Raw genomic sequence first — 17,618 nt, 5'->3', positions numbered from 1 at the left:
AGGGTAGGGTACGGTAGAGGGGTGGTAGGGTAGGGTACGGTAGAGGGGTGGTAGGGTAGGGTAGGGTAGAGGGGTGGTAGGGTAGGGTACGGTAGAGGGGTGGTAGGGTAGGGTACGGTAGGGTAGGGTACGGTAGAGGGGTGGTAGGGTACGGTAGGGTAGGGTACGGTAGAGGGGTGGTAGGGTAGGGTAGGGTACGGTAGAGGGGTGGTAGGGTAGGGTAGGGTACGGTAGAGGGGTGGTAGGGTAGGGTAGGGTACGGTAGAGGGGTGGTAGGGTAGGGTACGGTAGAGGGGTGGTAGGGTACGGTAGAGGGGTGCAATCTCATCACCTGGTGACATGTGTAGGGGTGTGGCTTAAGGTACATTCATTCTACAGTCTTTTTAAAGTGTGTGTTTCAGTAGTGACATCGAAAGTGGGGACAATATTTTTCAGAGAAAGATGTTTTAAAATCAACAAAACGACTAATTATGTCAGTATCTTGCAATGCATTAATAGAACAACTCAAGATGTTCTATTGAAATAATAGTGTTCAAAAACAATCAAAAATCATGATTTTGTTTTATTTTCCAACATGAAGTTTAGGAGTCAGTGTTTGGGCCAGCCACCTCTATAGAAACATGTGTATTAACAAGGACTGGGTGCTACAGTGGATTAATTTAACAATATGTTTGTTATTGCCTTGGATTGAATTAGAACATATCATTATGTAAATAAATGTCCTACATTTGGAGACTTAACTGTTTTTTAAAATAGTTTTTGAGGGGTGGGACTGCAATTTGTACCACTTCTGTAGAATCACCTACATAGTACACTTCCTTTAACCAAGGTCCTGTTCCCTACATAGTACACTTCCTTTAACCAGGGTCCTGTTCCCTACATAGTACACTTCCTTTAACCAGGGTCCTGTTCCCTACATAGTACACTTCCTTTAACCAGGGTCCTGTTCCCTACATAGTACACTTCCTTTAACCAGGGTCCTGTTCCCTACATAGTACACTTCCTTTAACCAGGGCCCTGTTCCCTACATAGTACACTTCCTTTAACCAGGGTCCTGTTCCCTACATAGTACACTTCCTTTAACCAGGGTCCTGTTCCCTACATAGTACACTTCCTTTAACCAGGGTCCTGTTCCCTACATAGTACACTTCCTTTAACCAGGGTCCTGTTCCCTACATAGTACACTTCCTTTAACCAGGGTCCTGTTCCCTACATAGTACACTTCCTTTAACCAGGGTCCTGTATAATGAACAGGGTACCATTTCAGACCCAGCCATGTAATACAGTGACGTCGTTGTACCATAACTCAGTAGTTTGATAACGGATGGATGAAGGAGGAGCCCCTCTCTCCCTAGCCTGGTTGAACCCTATCTCTCCCTAGCCTGGTTGAACCCTATCTCTCCCTAGCCTGGTTGAACCGGACTGAACCCTATCCCTCCCTAGCCTGGTTGAACCCTATCCCTCCCTAGCCTGGTTGAACCCTATCCCTCCCTAGCCTGGTTGAACCATATCCTCCCTAGCCTGGTTGAACCCTATCCCTCCCTAGCCTGGTTGAACCCTATCCCTCCCTAGCCTGGTTGAACCGGACTGAACCCTATCTCTCCCTAGCCTGGTTGAACCATATCCCTCCCTAGCCTGGTTGAACCAGACTGAACCCTATCCCTCCCTAGCCTGGTTGAACCATATCCCTCCCTAGCCTGGTTGAACCCTATCCCTCCCTAGCCTGGTTGAACCCTATCCCTCCCTAGCCTGGTTGAACCATATCCCTCCCTAGCCTGGTTGAACCCTATCCCTCCCTAGCCTGGTTGAACCCTATCCCTCCCTAGCCTGGTTGAACCCTATCCCTCCCTAGCCTGGTTGAACCCTATCCCTCCCTAGCCTGGTTGAACCCTATCCCTCCCTAGCCTGGTTGAACCCTATCCCTCCCTAGCCTGGTTGAACCCTATCCCTCCCTAGCCTGGTTGAACCCTATCCCTCCCTAGCCTGGTTGAACCATATCCCTCCCTAGCCTGGTTGAACCATATCCCTCCCTAGCCTCGTTGAACCCTATCCCTCCCTAGCCTGGTTGAACCCTATCCCTCCCTAGCCTGGTTGAACCAGACTGAACCCTGCGCTCACCAACATTGTCTGATTTAGTGCCTTTTGATTTAGTGCCTGGGCTTGTCCACTCTGTTGTAATGAATCCTGTGTGGCTTGTGGGCATTGTAGAGGGAAACAGAAGATGACAACCTCATCTAGCGTCTACTGGAGGTTACCTGACGTAACCCCGGTTCTGTTTCTCTCACGACCCCATTTTCAAATCCCCTAGTTTTGGGAAAAACGCTGCTTCAGGGTATCACCTTCTCGCCCTCAGGAGGACGGTAGTCGCCCGTTCCTGGTCTCCAGTCCCACAAACGGAGCAGAGTCTCAGCGGGAGGGTTGGGTGGCCCACGACCCCTACGACCTGCACTACGGAGACACCCACTACTACAGCTACAGCCGTGACTGCTGGGACTGGACGGCCATGCCACGCACCCGCTTCGCCTCAGAGTACGGCTTCCAGTCCTGGCCCTCCTTCTCCACCTTACAGAAGGTACTGTACCAAGGTTGGGGATGGCCACATTTCAATTCCTGTATTGTACTACCTTCACGTCATCCAGTGATTTTAGATTTTCTCTGCCCTCAGGTGTCTGTGTCAGAAGACTGGAGCTATGGGAGTCACTTCTCTTCTCACCGTCAGCACCACCAAACTGGCAACCAGCAGATGCTCCAGCAGGCTGGGCTACACTACCAGCTCCCAGCCTCGGCAGATCCACTGAAGAGATACAGAGACACGCTTTACATCACACAGGTACCCCTTCAGAAAGGATTCACACCCCTGTGAGACTTTTTCCACATTTTGTTGTGTTACAGCCTGAATTTAAAAGTGATTAAATTGAGATTTTTGGTGACTGGCCTACACACCATATCCCATAATGTCAAAGGAATTATGTTTTTTTTTTCGAAATGTTTACAAATTAATTGTTATGGCAAGCCTAAATATGTTCAGGAGTAAAAATGTGCTTAACAAGTCACATAATAAGTTGCATGGATTGTTTAACATGATTTTTGAATGACTACCTCATCTCTGTACCCCACACATACACTTATCTGTAAGGTCCCTCAGTCAAGCAGTGAATATCAAACACGGATTCGACCAGGGAGGTTTTCCAATGCCTCGCAAAGAAGGGCATTGAATATCCCTTTAAGAATGGTGAAGTTATTAATTACACTTGGGATGGTGTATCAATACACCCAGTCACTACAAAGATACAGGCGTCCTTTCCTAACTCAGTTGCCCGAGAGGAAGGAAACCGTTCAGGGATTTCACCACGAGGCCAATGGTGACTTAAAAACAGTTACAGAGTTTAATGGCTGTGAAAGGAGAAAACTGAGGATGGCTCAACAACATTGTAGTTACTCCACAATACTAGCATAATTGACAGATTGAAAAGAAGGAAGCCTGTACAGAATAAAAATATTCCAAAACATGCATCCTGTTTGCAACAAGGCACTAAAGTAATACTACAAAAAATGTGGCAAAGCAATTCACTTTTTGTCCCGAATACAAAGTGTTATGTTTGGGACAAATTCAATACAACACCACTGAGTACCGCTCTCCATATTTCCAATCAAATCACATTTTATTTGTCACATGTGCCGAATACAACAGGTGTACACCTTACAGTGAAATGCTTACTTACAGCCCTTAACCAACAATGCAGTTTCAAGAAAAATACAATGCAAATAGCCCGGGTAGCCATTTGATTAGCTGTTCAGGCATAGTGGTGGCTGCATCATGTTATGTGTATGCTTGTAATCGTTTTTCAGGATAAGAAAGAAATGGATTGGAGCTAAGCACAGGCAAAATCCTATAGAAAAGCCTGGTAAATCTGCTTTCCACCAGACACTGGGAGATTAATTGACCTTTCATCAGGACAATAACCTAAAACAGTGGCCAAGTTAGTTTTTATTTAATCTACTTGAAAATCTATGGCAAGACTTGAAAATGGTTGTCTAACAACGATCAACAACCAATTTGACAGAGCTTGAAGAATCTTTAAAAGAATAAAGGGCAAATGTTGAACAATCCAGGAGTGGAAAGCTCTTAGAGACTTACCCAGAAAGACTCACAGCTGCAATCGCTGCCAAAGGTGATTCTAACATTTTCTGAGGCGTGAATACTTATGTAAATTAGATATTTCTGTATTTCATTTTCAATAAATGTGCAAACATTTCTAAAAACATGTTTTCACTTTGTCATTAAGGTGTATTGTATGTAGATGGGTGACACATTTAATTTAATTTATTTTTAATCCATTTTGAATTCAGGCTGAACACCACAACATGTGGAATAAGTCAAGGGGAATAAGTCAAGGGGTATGAATACTTTCTGAAGGCACTGTACATTACACAGGTACACCAGACGCTTTACACCACAGCCAGAGATCAGAGCGTGTGTTCACTTTGCCTTGACACACACATATATATATATATATATATATATATAGCGACTCCATAGGAGCCTACAGCCATCTGTCTCAGGGTTCACTATGACTGGTCTTCCTCCAGGTCATGCAGGCCCAGTGTGTTAAGGCCCAGACAGAGTTCTACCGCCGCAGCCAGAGTGAGGTCATCGAGGGCAAAGGTCACACCATGGGAGCTCTCTATTGGCAACTCAATGATATCTGGCAGGGCCCTTCCTGGTCCTCTATAGGTAGGTACTGTTACTGTGTGTTACTGGAGGGCATTTACACATTACACATCTGCATGTACTGGAGGGCATTTACACATTACACATCTGCATGTACTGGAGGGCATTTACACATTACACATCTGCATGTACTGGAGGGCATTTACACATCATACATCTGCATGTACTGGAGGGCATTTACACATTACACATCTGCATGTACTGGAGGGCATTTACACATTACACATCTGCATGTACTGGAGGGCATTTACACATTACACATCTGCATGTACTGGAGGGCATTTACACATTACACATCTGCATGTACTGGAGGGCATTTACACATTACACATCTGCATGTACTGGAGGGCATTTACACATCACACATCTGCATGTACTGGAGGGCATTTACACATTACACATCTGCATGTACTGGAGGGCATTTACACATTACACATCTGCATGATTATGTCCCATGTTGCCTTTTGTCTGAAGTGTCCGTTAAAATAAAATACTTTAAAATGTTAAAAACATGTTTAGCAGATGTTATTGCGGGTGTAGCGAAAAAGCTTGTGTTCCTAGCTCCAACAGTGCAGTAATATCTAACAATTCACACCAATAAACACAAATGTTAAAATGGGTCGAGAGTTTCAAGTTCCGTGGTGTCCACATCACCAACGAACTATCATGGTCCAAACACACCAAGACAGTCGTGAAGAGGGCACGACAACACCTTTACCCCCTCAGGAGACTAAAAAGATTTGGCATGGGTCCTCAGATCCTCAAAAGGTTCTACAGCTGCACCATCGAGAGCATCCTGACTGGTTGCATCACCGCCTGGTATGGCAACTGCTTGGCCTCCGACCGCAAGGCACTACAGAGGGTAGTGCGTACGGCCCAGTACATCACTGGGGCCAAGCTTCCTGCCATCCAAGACCTACAGTGGGGAGAACAAGTATTTGATAAACTGCCGATTTTGCGGGTTTTTACTACTTACAAAGCATGTAGAGGTCTGTAATTTGTATCATAGGTACACTTCAACTGTGAGAGACGGAATCTAAAACAAAAATCCGGAAAATCAGATTGTATGATTTTTAAGTAATTAATTTGCATTTTATTGCATGACATAAGTATTTGATACATCAGAAAAGCAGAACTTAATATTTGGTACAGAAACCTTTGTTTGCAATTACAGAGATCATACGTTTCCTGTAGGTCTTGACCAGGTTTGCACACACTGCAGCAGGGATTTTGGCCCACTCCTCCATACAGACCTTCTCCAGATCCTTCAGGTTTCGGGTCTGTCGCTGGGCAATACGGACTTTCAGCTCCCTCCAAAGATGTTTTATTGGGTTCAGGTCTGGAGACTGGCTAGGCCACTCCAGGACCTTGAGATGCTTCTTACGGAGCCACTCCTTAGTTGCCCTGGCTGTGTGTTTCGGGTCGTTGTCATGCTGGAAGACCCAGCCACGACCCATCTTCAATGCTCTTACTGAGGGAAGGAGGTTGTTGGCCAAGATCTCGCGATACATGGCCCCATCCATCCTCCCCTCAATACGGTGCAGTCGTCCTGTCCCCTTTGCAGAAAAGCATCCTCAAAGAATGATGTTTCCACCTCCATGCTTCACGGTTGGGATGGTGTTCTTGGGGTTGTACTCATCCTTCTTCTTCCTCCAAACACGGCGAGTGGAGTTTAGACCAAAAAGCTCTATTTTTGTCTCATCAGACCACATGACCTTCTCCCATTCCTCCTCTGGATCATCCAGATGGTCATTGGCAAACTTCAGACGGGCCTGGACATGCGCTGGCTTGAGCAGGGGGACCTTGCGTGCGCTGCAGGATTTTAATCCATGACGGCGTAGTGTGTTACTAATGGTTTTCTTTGAGACTGTGGTCCCAGCTCTCTTCAGGTCATTGACCAGGTCCTGCCGTGTAGTTCTGGGCTGATCCCTCACCTTCCTTATGATCATTGATGCCCCACGAGGTGAGATCTTGCATGGAGCCCCAGACCGAGAGTGATTGACCGTCATCTTGAACTTCTTCCATTTTCTAATAATTGCGCCAACAGTTGTTGCCTTCTCACCAAGCTGCTTGCCTATTGTCCTGTAGCCCATCCCAGCCTTGTGCAGGTCTACAATTGTATCCCTGATGTCCTTACACAGCTCTCTGGTCTTGGCCATTGTGGAGAGGTTGGAGTCTGTTTGATTGAGTGTGTGGACAGGTGTCTTTTATACAGGTAACGAGTTCAAACAGGTGCAGTTAATACAGGTAATGGGTGGAGAACAGGAGGGCTTCTTAAAGAAAAACTAACAGGTCTGTGAGAGCCGGAATTCTTACTGGTTGGTAGGTGATTAAATACTTATGTCATGCAATAAAATGCAAATTAATTACTTAAAAATCATACAATGTGATTTTCTGGATTTTTTGTTTTAGATTCCGTCTCTCACAGTTGAAGTGTACCTATGATAAAAATTACAGACCTCTACATGCTTTGTAAGTAGGAAAACCTGCAAAAATCGGCAGTGTATCAAATACTTGTTCTCCCCACTATATATACTAGGCAGTGTCAGAGGAGGTCTCCAGCCACCCTAGTCAGACTGTTCTCTCTGCTGCCGCGCAGCAAGCGGTACCGGGGTGCCAAGTCTAGGACCAAAATGCTCCTTAACAGCTTCTACCCCCAAGCCATAAGACTGCTGAACAATTCATCAAATGGCCACCCGGACTATTTGCATAGTCACTTTACAAATTACCCCCGCACATTGACTCGGTACCGGTACCCCCTGTATATAGCCTCGTTATTGTTATGTAATTTTCTTGTGTTACTTTTTGGTTTAATTATTTTTTTTTACTTTAGTTTATTTAGTAAATATTTTCTTAACTCTATTTCTTGAACTGCATTGTTGGTTAAGGACTTGTAAGTAAGCATTTCATGGTAAGGTCTGCAACTGTTGTATTCGGTACATGTGACAAATAAAATGTGATTTGATTATCTAAAAGTAAAATAATGGAATGAAGAAATATATAAATATTAGGACGAGCAATGTCCGAGTGGCATTGATTAGAATACAGTATATACAAATGAAATGAGTAGTATGTAAACATTATTAAAGTGACTAGTGTTCCATTATTAAAGTGGCCAGTGATTCCATGTCTATGTAAGGTGCAGGGTTGAGTAACCGGGTGGTAGCCGGCTAGTGATGGATATTTAACAGTCTGATGGCCTTGAGATAGAAGCTATTTTTCAGTCTCTCGGTCCCAGCTTTGATGCACCTGTACTGACCTCGCCTTCTGGATGATAGCGGGGTTAACAGGCCGTGGCTTTGGTGGTTGATGTCCTTGATGATCTTTTTGGCCTTCCTGTGACATCGGGTGCTGTAAGTGTCCTGGAGGGCAGGCAGTGTGCCCCCGGTGATGCGTTGGGCAGACCGCACCACCCTCTGGAGAGCCCTGCGGTTGCGGGGGGTGCAGTTGCCGTACCAGGCGGTGATACAGTGGGGGAAAAAAGTATTTAGTCAGCCACCAATTGTGCAAGTTCTCCCACTTAAAAAGATGAGAGAGGCCTGTAATTTTCATCATAGGTACACGTCAACTATGACAGAGAAATTGAGATTTTTTTTTCCAGAAAATCACATTGTAGGATTTGTAATGAATTTATTTGCAAATTATGGTGGAAAATAAGTATTTGGTCACCTACAAACAAGCAAGATTTCTGGCTCTCACAGACCTGTAACTTCTTCTTTAAGAGGCTCCTCTGTCCTCCACTCGTTACCTGTATTAATGGCACCTGTTTGAACTTGTTATCAGTATAAAAGACACCTGTCCACAACCTCAAACAGTCACACTCCAAACTCCACTATGGCCAAGACCAAAGAGCTGTCAAAGGACACCAGAAACAAAATTGTAGACCTGCACCAGGCTGGGAAGACTGAATCTGCAATAGGTAAGCAGCTTGGTTTGAAGAAATCAACTGTGGGAGCAATTATTAGGAAATGGAAGACATACAAGACCACTGATAATCTCCCTCGATCTGGGGCTCCACGCAAGATCTCACCCCGTGGGGTCAAAATGATCACAAGAACGGTGAGCAAAAATCCCAGAACCACACGGGGGGACCTAGTGAATGACCTGCAGAGAGCTGGGACCAAACTAACAAAGCCTACCATCAGTAACACACTACGCCGCCAGGGACTCAAATCCTGCAGTGCCAGACGTGTCCCCCTGCTTAAGCCAGTACATGTCCAGGCCCGTCTGAAGTTTGCTAGAGTGCATTTGGATGATCCAGAAGAGGATTGGGAGAATGTCATATGGTCAGATGAAACCAAAATAGAACTTTTTGGTAAAAACTCAACTCGTCGTGTTTAGAGGACAAAGAATGCTGAGTTGCATCCAAAGAACACCATACCTACTGTGAAGCATGGGGGTGGAAACATCATGCTTTGGGGCTGTTTTTCTGCAAAGGGACCAGGACGACTGATCCGTGTAAAGGAAAGAATGAATGGGGCCATGTATCGTGAGATTTTGAGTGAAAACCTCCTTCCATCAGCAAGGGCATTGAAGATGAAACGTGGCTGGGTCTTTCAGCATGACAATGATCCCAAACACACCGCCCGGGCAACGAAGGAGTGGCTTCGTAAGAAGCATTTCAAGGTCCAGGAGTGGCCTAGCCAGTCTCTAGATCTCAACCCCATAGAAAATCTTTGGAGGGAGTTGAAAGTCCGTGTTGCCCAGCGACAGCCCCAAAACATCACTGCTCTAGAGGAGATCTGCATGGAGGAATGGTGCCAAAATACCAGCAACAGTGTGTGAAAACATTGTGAAGACTTACAGAAAATGTTTGATCTGTGTCATTGCCAACAAAGGGTATATAACAAAGTATTGAGAAACTTTTGTTATTGACCAAATACTTATTTTCCACCATAATTTGCAAATAAATGTATTCAAAATCCTACAATGTGATTTTCAGGAAAAAAAAATCTCATTTTGTCTGTCATAGTTGACGTGTACCTATGATGAACATTACAGGCCTCTCTCATCTTTTTAAGTGGGAGAACTTGCACAATTGGTGGCTGACTAAATACTTTTTTCCCCCACTGTATATGGACAAGCAATGTCAGAGCGGCATGGACTAAGATACAGTAGAATATTATAGAATAGAATGCAGTATATACATATGAGATGAGTAGTGCAAGATATGGAAACATTATTAAAGTGACTAGTGTTCCATTTCTTAAAGTGGCCAGTGATTTCAATAGGCAGCAGCAGCCTCTAATGTGTTACATTTTAGTCATTTAGCAGACGCTCTTATCCAGAGCGACTTACAGTTAGTGAGTGCATACATTTTTCATACTGGCCCCCCGTGGGAATCGAACCCACACCCCTGGCGTTACAAGCGCCATGTTCTACCAACTGAGCTACAGGAGGCTTCATATCATACAGTGCCTCTGAAGCAGAGGTGAGTCCGGCTCATGCCTGCGACTTCAAAATCAGTCACCCTCGGCGGAAGGGGAAATTGCCTTTTGGTCTCACGGTCAAGACGTTGGTTTCTCCCATGGGAGACCAGGGTTCAGATCCTGCGCTTCACTGTTCTTCTTCTTCGTCTGCAGAGTTTGGTGGGAAGTGGAAGATGCTGCATTACTTTGCCCAGGACTTCTTCTCCCCTGTGCTGCCGGTGGGCTTCGAGGACCAGGGTAGTCTGGTGGTCTATGCTGTGTCTGACCTGAGCCACGACCTTCACCTCAGGACTGTGGTACGTTGACCCTCTCGCCATTTTTAACCCATAAAATAACTGTTTCTCAATACCACATTGAGTCCACACATTAAAAACACAGAACACAGAAACATGTCTGTTTATTAACCTATTGATGCAGTCAGATCCATAATTATCTTGATAAAGATTAGCAAAAAATACTGTATAAAATAAATTATACAAATATTGATCTACAGTGCATTCGGAAAGTATTCAGACCCCTTGACTTTTTCCACATTTGTTACGTTACAGCCTTATTCTAAAATGGATTAAATTAATTTTTTTCCTCATCAATCTACACACAATACCCCATGATGACAAAGCGAAAACAGATTTCTTGAAAATGTTGCTAATTTATTAACAATACAAAACAGAAATACCTAATTTACATAAGTATTCAGACCCTTTGCTGTGAGACTCGAAATTTAGCTCAGGTACATCCTGTTTCCATTGATCATCCTTGAGATGTTTCTACAACTTGATTGGAGTCCACCTGTGGTAAATTCATTTGATTGGACATGATTTGGAAAGGCACACACCTGTCTATATAAGGTCCCACAGTTGACAGTGCATGTTAGAGCAAAAACCAAGCCATGAGGTTGAAGGACTTGTCCGTAGAGCTCCGAGACAGGATTGTGTCGAGACACAGATCTGGGGAAGGGTACCAAAACATGTCTGCAGCATTGAAGGTCCCCAAGAACACAGTGGCCTCCATCATTCTTAAATGGAAAAAGTTTGGAACCACCAAGACTCTTCCTAGAGCTGGCCTCCCGGCCAAACTGAGCAATTAGGGGAGAAGGGCCTTGGTCAGGGAGATGACCAAGAACCCGATGGTCACTGACAGAGCTGTAGAGTTCCTCTGTGGAGATGGGAGAACCTTCCAGAAGGACAACCATCTCTGCAGCATTCCACCAATCAGGCCTTTATGGTAGAGTGGCCAGACAGAAGCCACTCTTCAGTAAAAGGCACATGACAGCCCGCTTGGAGTTTGCTAAAATGCACCTAAAGACTCTCAGACCATGAGAAACAAGATTCTCTGGTCTGATGAAACCAAGATTGAACTCTTTGGCCTGAATGCCAAGCGTCACGTATGGAGGAAACCTGGCACCATCCCTACGGTGAAGTATGGTGGTGGCAGCATCATGCTGTGGGGATGTTTTTCAGCGGCAGAGACTGGGAGACTAGTCAGGATCGAGGGAAAGATGAACGGAGCAAAGTACAGAGAGATCCTTGATTAAAACCTGTTCTAGAGCGCTCAGGACCTCAGACTGGGGCGAAGGTTCACCTTCTAACAGGACAACGACCCTAAGCACACAGCCAAGACAACGCAGGAGTGGCTTCGGGACAAGTCTCTGAATGTCCTTGAGTGGCCCAGCCAGAGCCCAGACTTGAACCTGATCGAACATTTCTGGAGAGACCTGAAAATAGCTGTGCAGCGACGCTCCCCATCCAACCTGACAGAGATTGAGAGGATCTGCAGAGAAGAATGGGAGAAACTCCACAAATGCTGGTGTGCCAAGCTTGTAGCGTCATACCCAAGAAGATTCGAGACTGTAATCGCTGCCAAAGGTGCTTCAAGTAATATAAAAAAAATCTACAAAAAGATAGGAGTCAAGATTATTGGTAACCCTAATTTCAGTACACCCCCCTGTTTTATGAGATTGGAGAACACATTGGGAGGGATCTTAGACCATTCCTCCATTCAGAATCATTCCAGATCCTTGATATCCTTTGTCTGCGCTTATGGACTGCCCTCTTCAATTAAAACAACATGTTTTCAATGGGGTTCATGTCCGAAGATTGAGGTGGCCATTGCAAAATGTTTATTTTGTGGTCAATTAACAATTTCTTCGTGGATTTTGATGTGTGTTTGGGGATATCAGCCTCCTGGCAGAGGCAAAAAGGTTTTTGGCAAATATATGCTGGTACTTGGTAAAGTTCATGATGCCATTGACCTTAACAAGGGCTACAGGACAGGTTGAAAGCAAAATGGTTCATCTTCGATTTTATGGGGCTATGTTGGTTCCACTGGTCCTGAGGCCCTTTTTAAGGTCATGAAATATTCCAGGTACTTGGACATTTTAGCCAACAACCTGGATGCCTCCGCCAGGATGCTGACACTTCCAAGTGGATCTTCCAGCAAGATAATAACCCCAAGCACACATCAAAATCCACAAATCAATGGTTTATTGACCACAAAATCAACATTTGGCAATGGCCATCTCAGTCTCCAGACTTGAACCCAATTGAAAACCTCTGGTTTGAATTGAAGAGGGCAGTCCATAAGTGCAGACGAAGGATATCAAGGATCAGAAAATATTCTGATTGGAGGAATGGTCTAAGATCCCTCCCTATGTGTTCTCCAATCTCATCAGGCATTATAGAAAAAGGCTCAGTGTCGTTATCCTAGCAAGGGGAGGGTGCTAGAATATTGAAAACAAGGGTGCCAATAATATTGACCCCTATCTTAAAAATGTTTTTATTACTTGTTAAACAAAATCTCTTTCTCTGAGCAATTGTATTAGTATAAAATAAAATACTTGTAATTCTTTTTACAATAAAGTTCAGTATTTGTATTTATTTTATACACTCTTCTTTCTCGTCTTTATCAAGGGTGTCAATAATTATGGACCTGACTGTATTTATGTAAGTACTTCACTACTGCCCTTTAGAACCAGTCCCCAGGCAGGCGAAGTGGATAACTATTTTCCTCCGTAGTCCCCAGGCAGGCGAAGTGGATAACTCTTTTCCTCCGTAGTCCTCAGGCAGGCAAAGTGGATAACTCTAATCCAATAGTCTGCTGCTGGAAAAACGTATGTGTTATGGCTTTACACCCTCTGCTATAATGTGGATAAAGAGTTACCTGTCTAACAGAACACAGAGGGTGTTCTTTAATGGAAGCCTCTCCAACATAATCCAGGTAGAATCAGGAATTCCCCAGGGCAGCTGTCTAGGCCCATTACTTTTTTCAATCTTTACTAACGACATGCCACTGGCTTTGAGTAAAGCTTTGAGTAAAGCCAGTGTGTCTATGTATGCGGATGACTCAACACTATACACGTCAGCTACTACAGTGACTGAAATGACTGCAACACTTAACAAAGAGCTGCAGTTAGTTTCAGAATGGGTGGCAAGGAATAAGTTCAACCTAAATATTTCAAAAACTAAAAGTATTGTATTTGGGTCAAATCATTCACTAAACCCTAAACCTCAACTACATATTGTAATGAATAATGTGGAAATTGAGCAAGGTGAGGTGACTAAACTGCTTTGAGTAACCCTGGATTGTAAACTGTCATGGTCAAAACATATTGATACAACAGTAGCTAAGATGGGGAGAAGTCTGTCCATAATAAAGCGTTGCTCTGCCTTCTTAACAACACTATCAACAAGGCAGGTCCTACAGGCCCTAGTTTTGTCACACCTGGACTACTGTTCAGTCTTGTGGTCAGGTACCACAAAGAGGGACTTGGGAAAATTGCAATTGGCTCAGAACAGGGCAGCACGGCTGGCCCTTAAAAGTACACGGAGAGCCAACATTAATGATATGCATGTCAGTCTCTCCTGGCTCAAAGTGGAGGAGAGATTGACTTCATCACTACTTGTTTTTGTAAGAGGTGTTGACCAGCTGAATGCACCGAGCTGTCTGTTTAAATTACTAGCACACTGCTCGGACATCCATGCATACCCCACAAGACATGCCACCAGAGGTCTCTTCACAGTCCAGAACAGACTACGGGAAACACACAATGCTACATAGAGCCATGACTACATAAACAACACTTTATGGAACAGCGCGGACTGTGAAGAAACACACACACACACACACACACACACACACACACACACACACACACAGGCACACACACACACACACACAGGCACACACACAGCATTCGCAAACACATGCTAACACACGCACTCTACACACACACATTTTAATATTGTTATTTTGCTGTATTATTGATGTTGTATTGTAAATATGTTATGGTAGAGTAGTATGTAATAAGGTGTTGTGTTATGGATTGTTTTATTGTATGTAAATTGGGGTTGGACCCCAGGAAGAGTAGCTGCTGCCTTGGCAACCGCTAATGGGGATCCCTAATAAACCCCAGGAAGAGTAGCTGCTGCCTTGGCAACCGCTAATGGGGATCCCTAATAAATAAAAACACCATCGGTGACAGAGTAGTGATTGTAGACTGATTTATCTTGTTATCAGGTTTCGGTGTATGAGTGGAGCAGTCTGGATCCTGTGTGCACTGTGGCTTCCGGACAGGTGCTGGTGGAAGGAGGAAGTGCTGAGGTCATCCACAAACAGCCAATCACAGCCCTGCTGGCGGGGTGTGGGGGTGGGAGCTGTACCCGCCTCACCTGTCTCCTGACCTTTCACCTTGAGGATGTCAACGGCCAGCAAGGTCCCATCAACCACCTCTTCCTCAGCTCACCCAAAAAGGCCCAGGGGATGCTGAGACCCAACATCACTGTAAGATGAACCAATAGGAAGGACACACTCTCCAGCAGCACAATGACATCATCACAACTGACTGCAGCATCTTCGTTAGTTCTGGTTCTAATTACGTCACATCAATCATATTTGTCCGCTGGATCTCCTATAGGGCAGTTGGGGTTAATATACAGATTGTTATTGGATAGATAAGGAGTGCCCGTCCCCCCCGTCTCTCTGGATGGCAGCATGACTAATGTATACACTCTTATGGTAGTCTGGGTTAATACACAGCTTGTTATTGGTTGTGCGTTTATAATACATTACGCATAGTTCATAGGGTGTTATAAACGTGCCTATAACACATCACGAATATGTTATTGATAGGAATGGACCAGGAGTGCTCCGTTTTCAGCCCGTCTCTCTGGATGGCAGCATGACTACCGTAGTGACCCCTCTCTCTCTCTCTCCTCTCAGGCCAAGGTGCAGCAGGACGAGGTGGGAGAATACACCGTGACCCTGCAGTCCTCCGCCGTAGCAGCCTTCGTATGGCTGGATGTGGGGGACGTCCCAGGACGATTCGGCACCAACGGGTTCCTCATGGTCACCAGGAACAGAACAGTGACCTTTAACCCCTGGGGTCTGACCAGTACCCAGCAGCTAGCCAAGGCTCTGACTGTTACGTCATTGAGAGATGTGTACTGACATGGCATCCTATACCCAACGTAGTGCACTACTTTTGACCAGATCCCTATGGGTTGTGTACTATATAGGGAATAGGGTGCAGTTTGGGACGTACTTACTGAACCACTACCCAGTACCCAGGAGTTAACCCAGACCCTCTCTATAACCTCTCTGAGATGAGTACTGAGACCCTCTCTATAACCTCTCAGAGATGAGTACTGAGACCTCTCCCTAACCTCTGAGATGAGTACTGGGACCCTCTCCCTAACCTCTGAGATGAGTACTGAGACCTCTCCCTAACCTCTGAGATGAGTACTGAGACCCTCTCCCTAACCTCTGAGATGAGTACTGGGACCCTCTCCCTAACCTCTGAGATGAGTACTGAGACCCTCTCCCTAACCTCTGAGATGAGTACTGAGACCCTCTCCCTAACCTCTGAGATGAGTACTGAGACCTCTCCCTAACCTCTGAGATGAGTACTGAGACCCTCTCCCTAACCTCTGAGATGAGTACTGAGACCCTCTCCCTAACCTCTGAGATGAGTACTGAGACCTCTCCCTAACCTCTGAGATGAGTACTGAGACCCTCTCCCTAACCTCTGAGATGAGTACTGAGACCTCTCCCTAACCTCTGAGATGAGTACTAAGACCCTCTCCCTAACCTCTGAGATGAGTACTGAGAATAAGAATCATGCAAATCATTTGTTGTTGTGACAGCCAAATATGTTAATGACACGTGAGGCTGCTGAAAACCTTTATTGAAATGACAAAAAAGTGTCAGTAGTTTGCTGAAGATGGCGCCAAAAGTTAGGCTAATTACATGGGAGTAACGGGAGTACCGGGAGTACCCTACGTCTGTACCCTGCTCTGTGGTGTGGTCACGTTAAGCCACGCCTTGCCTGGAACTCAATCAATTAAGAAAATCTAATTTTCTGGTGCTCCTAAATTTCATGTGGTGCGCCTAATTTTTTTAAGTAGGGAAAACCAGTGCTACCAATCTTTTTTTTTGTTTTTTTTTGCCCTGACTGAAACCCTCTCCCTAACCTCCCTCAGAGATGAGTACTGAGACACGAGAAACCCCAACACTCTCAGACGGTGGATGGACAATGTTGTGTGTGAGATTTGTTGTAAATAAGATATCATTGAAGGAATTTGCAATAATAAAGTAAATGGAGATATATTTTGTATGTTTGTATTTTGCTATAATTTAGATTTGTCGATTTCAGACTACAATGAAAGTCCAATGTTGTTGGTAAGGCTTTACATACACTAATTAACTATCTAACTACTGTAGGCCATTGGGTTTAGGAGCCTACAGTAAATTGGAATACCATTAAGTGATATCCACAAGGAGCCAGTGGGAATAAATTACCAAAGTACCCTTCATATTTCACTTTGTCTTCACTGTCCCCGCTACCCAAAACTACACGTTCTAAAACTGGGATTGAAGTAACAGTCCATTTTACCATTGTTCCATGTGTTGTCATATGGGGGCTATCAATTTATTCCCATTTAATCCTCTACTAAATGTTTTCATTCTGTAATTGAACATGTTGCAATTTGCCAGGCAAGTGTGTGGTCAGTCAGAACGGTCACCTCCATATTGGTCTCCCCCGAGGTGATCTTTTAACCGCTAGAGGGCTTTCTGATCACTGCAACTGCTGATAGGATAGCCCCGCTAGTATTGATTCAGTTACTGATAGGATAGCCCCGCTAGTATTGATTCAGTTACCGATAGGATAGCCCCGCTAGTATTGATTCAGTTACTGATAGGATAGCCCTGCTAGTATTGATTCAGTTACTGATAGGATAGCCCCGCTAGTATTGATTCAGTTACTGATAGGATAGCCCCGCTAGTATTGATTCAGTTACTGATAGGATAGCCCCGCTAGTATTGATTCAGTTACTGATAGGATAGCCCCGCTAGTATTGATTCAGTTACTGATAGGATAGCCCCGCTAGTATTGATTCAGTTACTGATAGGATAGCCCTGCTAGTATTGATTCAGTTACTGATAGGATAGCCCCGCTAGTA

The 17,618-nt window shown here is 44.7% G+C and overlaps 1 protein-coding gene across 1 annotated transcript in view; it reads left to right on the top strand.

Annotated features, from left to right (window-relative positions):
• Positions 1-16,764, top strand: part of LOC311145954 (beta-mannosidase-like) — a 51,176-nt gene extending 34,412 nt beyond the window's left edge. The window contains exons 12-17 of the mRNA XM_084182357.1: positions 2,354-2,572; positions 2,666-2,830; positions 4,591-4,735; positions 10,315-10,457; positions 14,677-14,940; positions 15,379-16,764. Of these exons, the coding sequence (XP_084038483.1) occupies positions 2,354-2,572; positions 2,666-2,830; positions 4,591-4,735; positions 10,315-10,457; positions 14,677-14,940; positions 15,379-15,606 (1,164 nt within the window). The 3' untranslated portion in view covers positions 15,607-16,764. The remainder of the gene's footprint in view (positions 1-2,353; positions 2,573-2,665; positions 2,831-4,590; positions 4,736-10,314; positions 10,458-14,676; positions 14,941-15,378) is intronic.
• Positions 16,765-17,618: the final 854 nt, after the last annotated feature.

This window comes from Coregonus lavaretus, assembly GCF_964263955.1.
Source record: "Coregonus lavaretus genome assembly, chromosome: 18".
Classification (NCBI taxonomy): domain Eukaryota; kingdom Metazoa; phylum Chordata; class Actinopteri; order Salmoniformes; family Salmonidae; genus Coregonus; species Coregonus lavaretus.
Note: the sequence above shows the minus strand (reverse complement) of the source record. Positions and strands in the feature narration are given on the sequence as shown.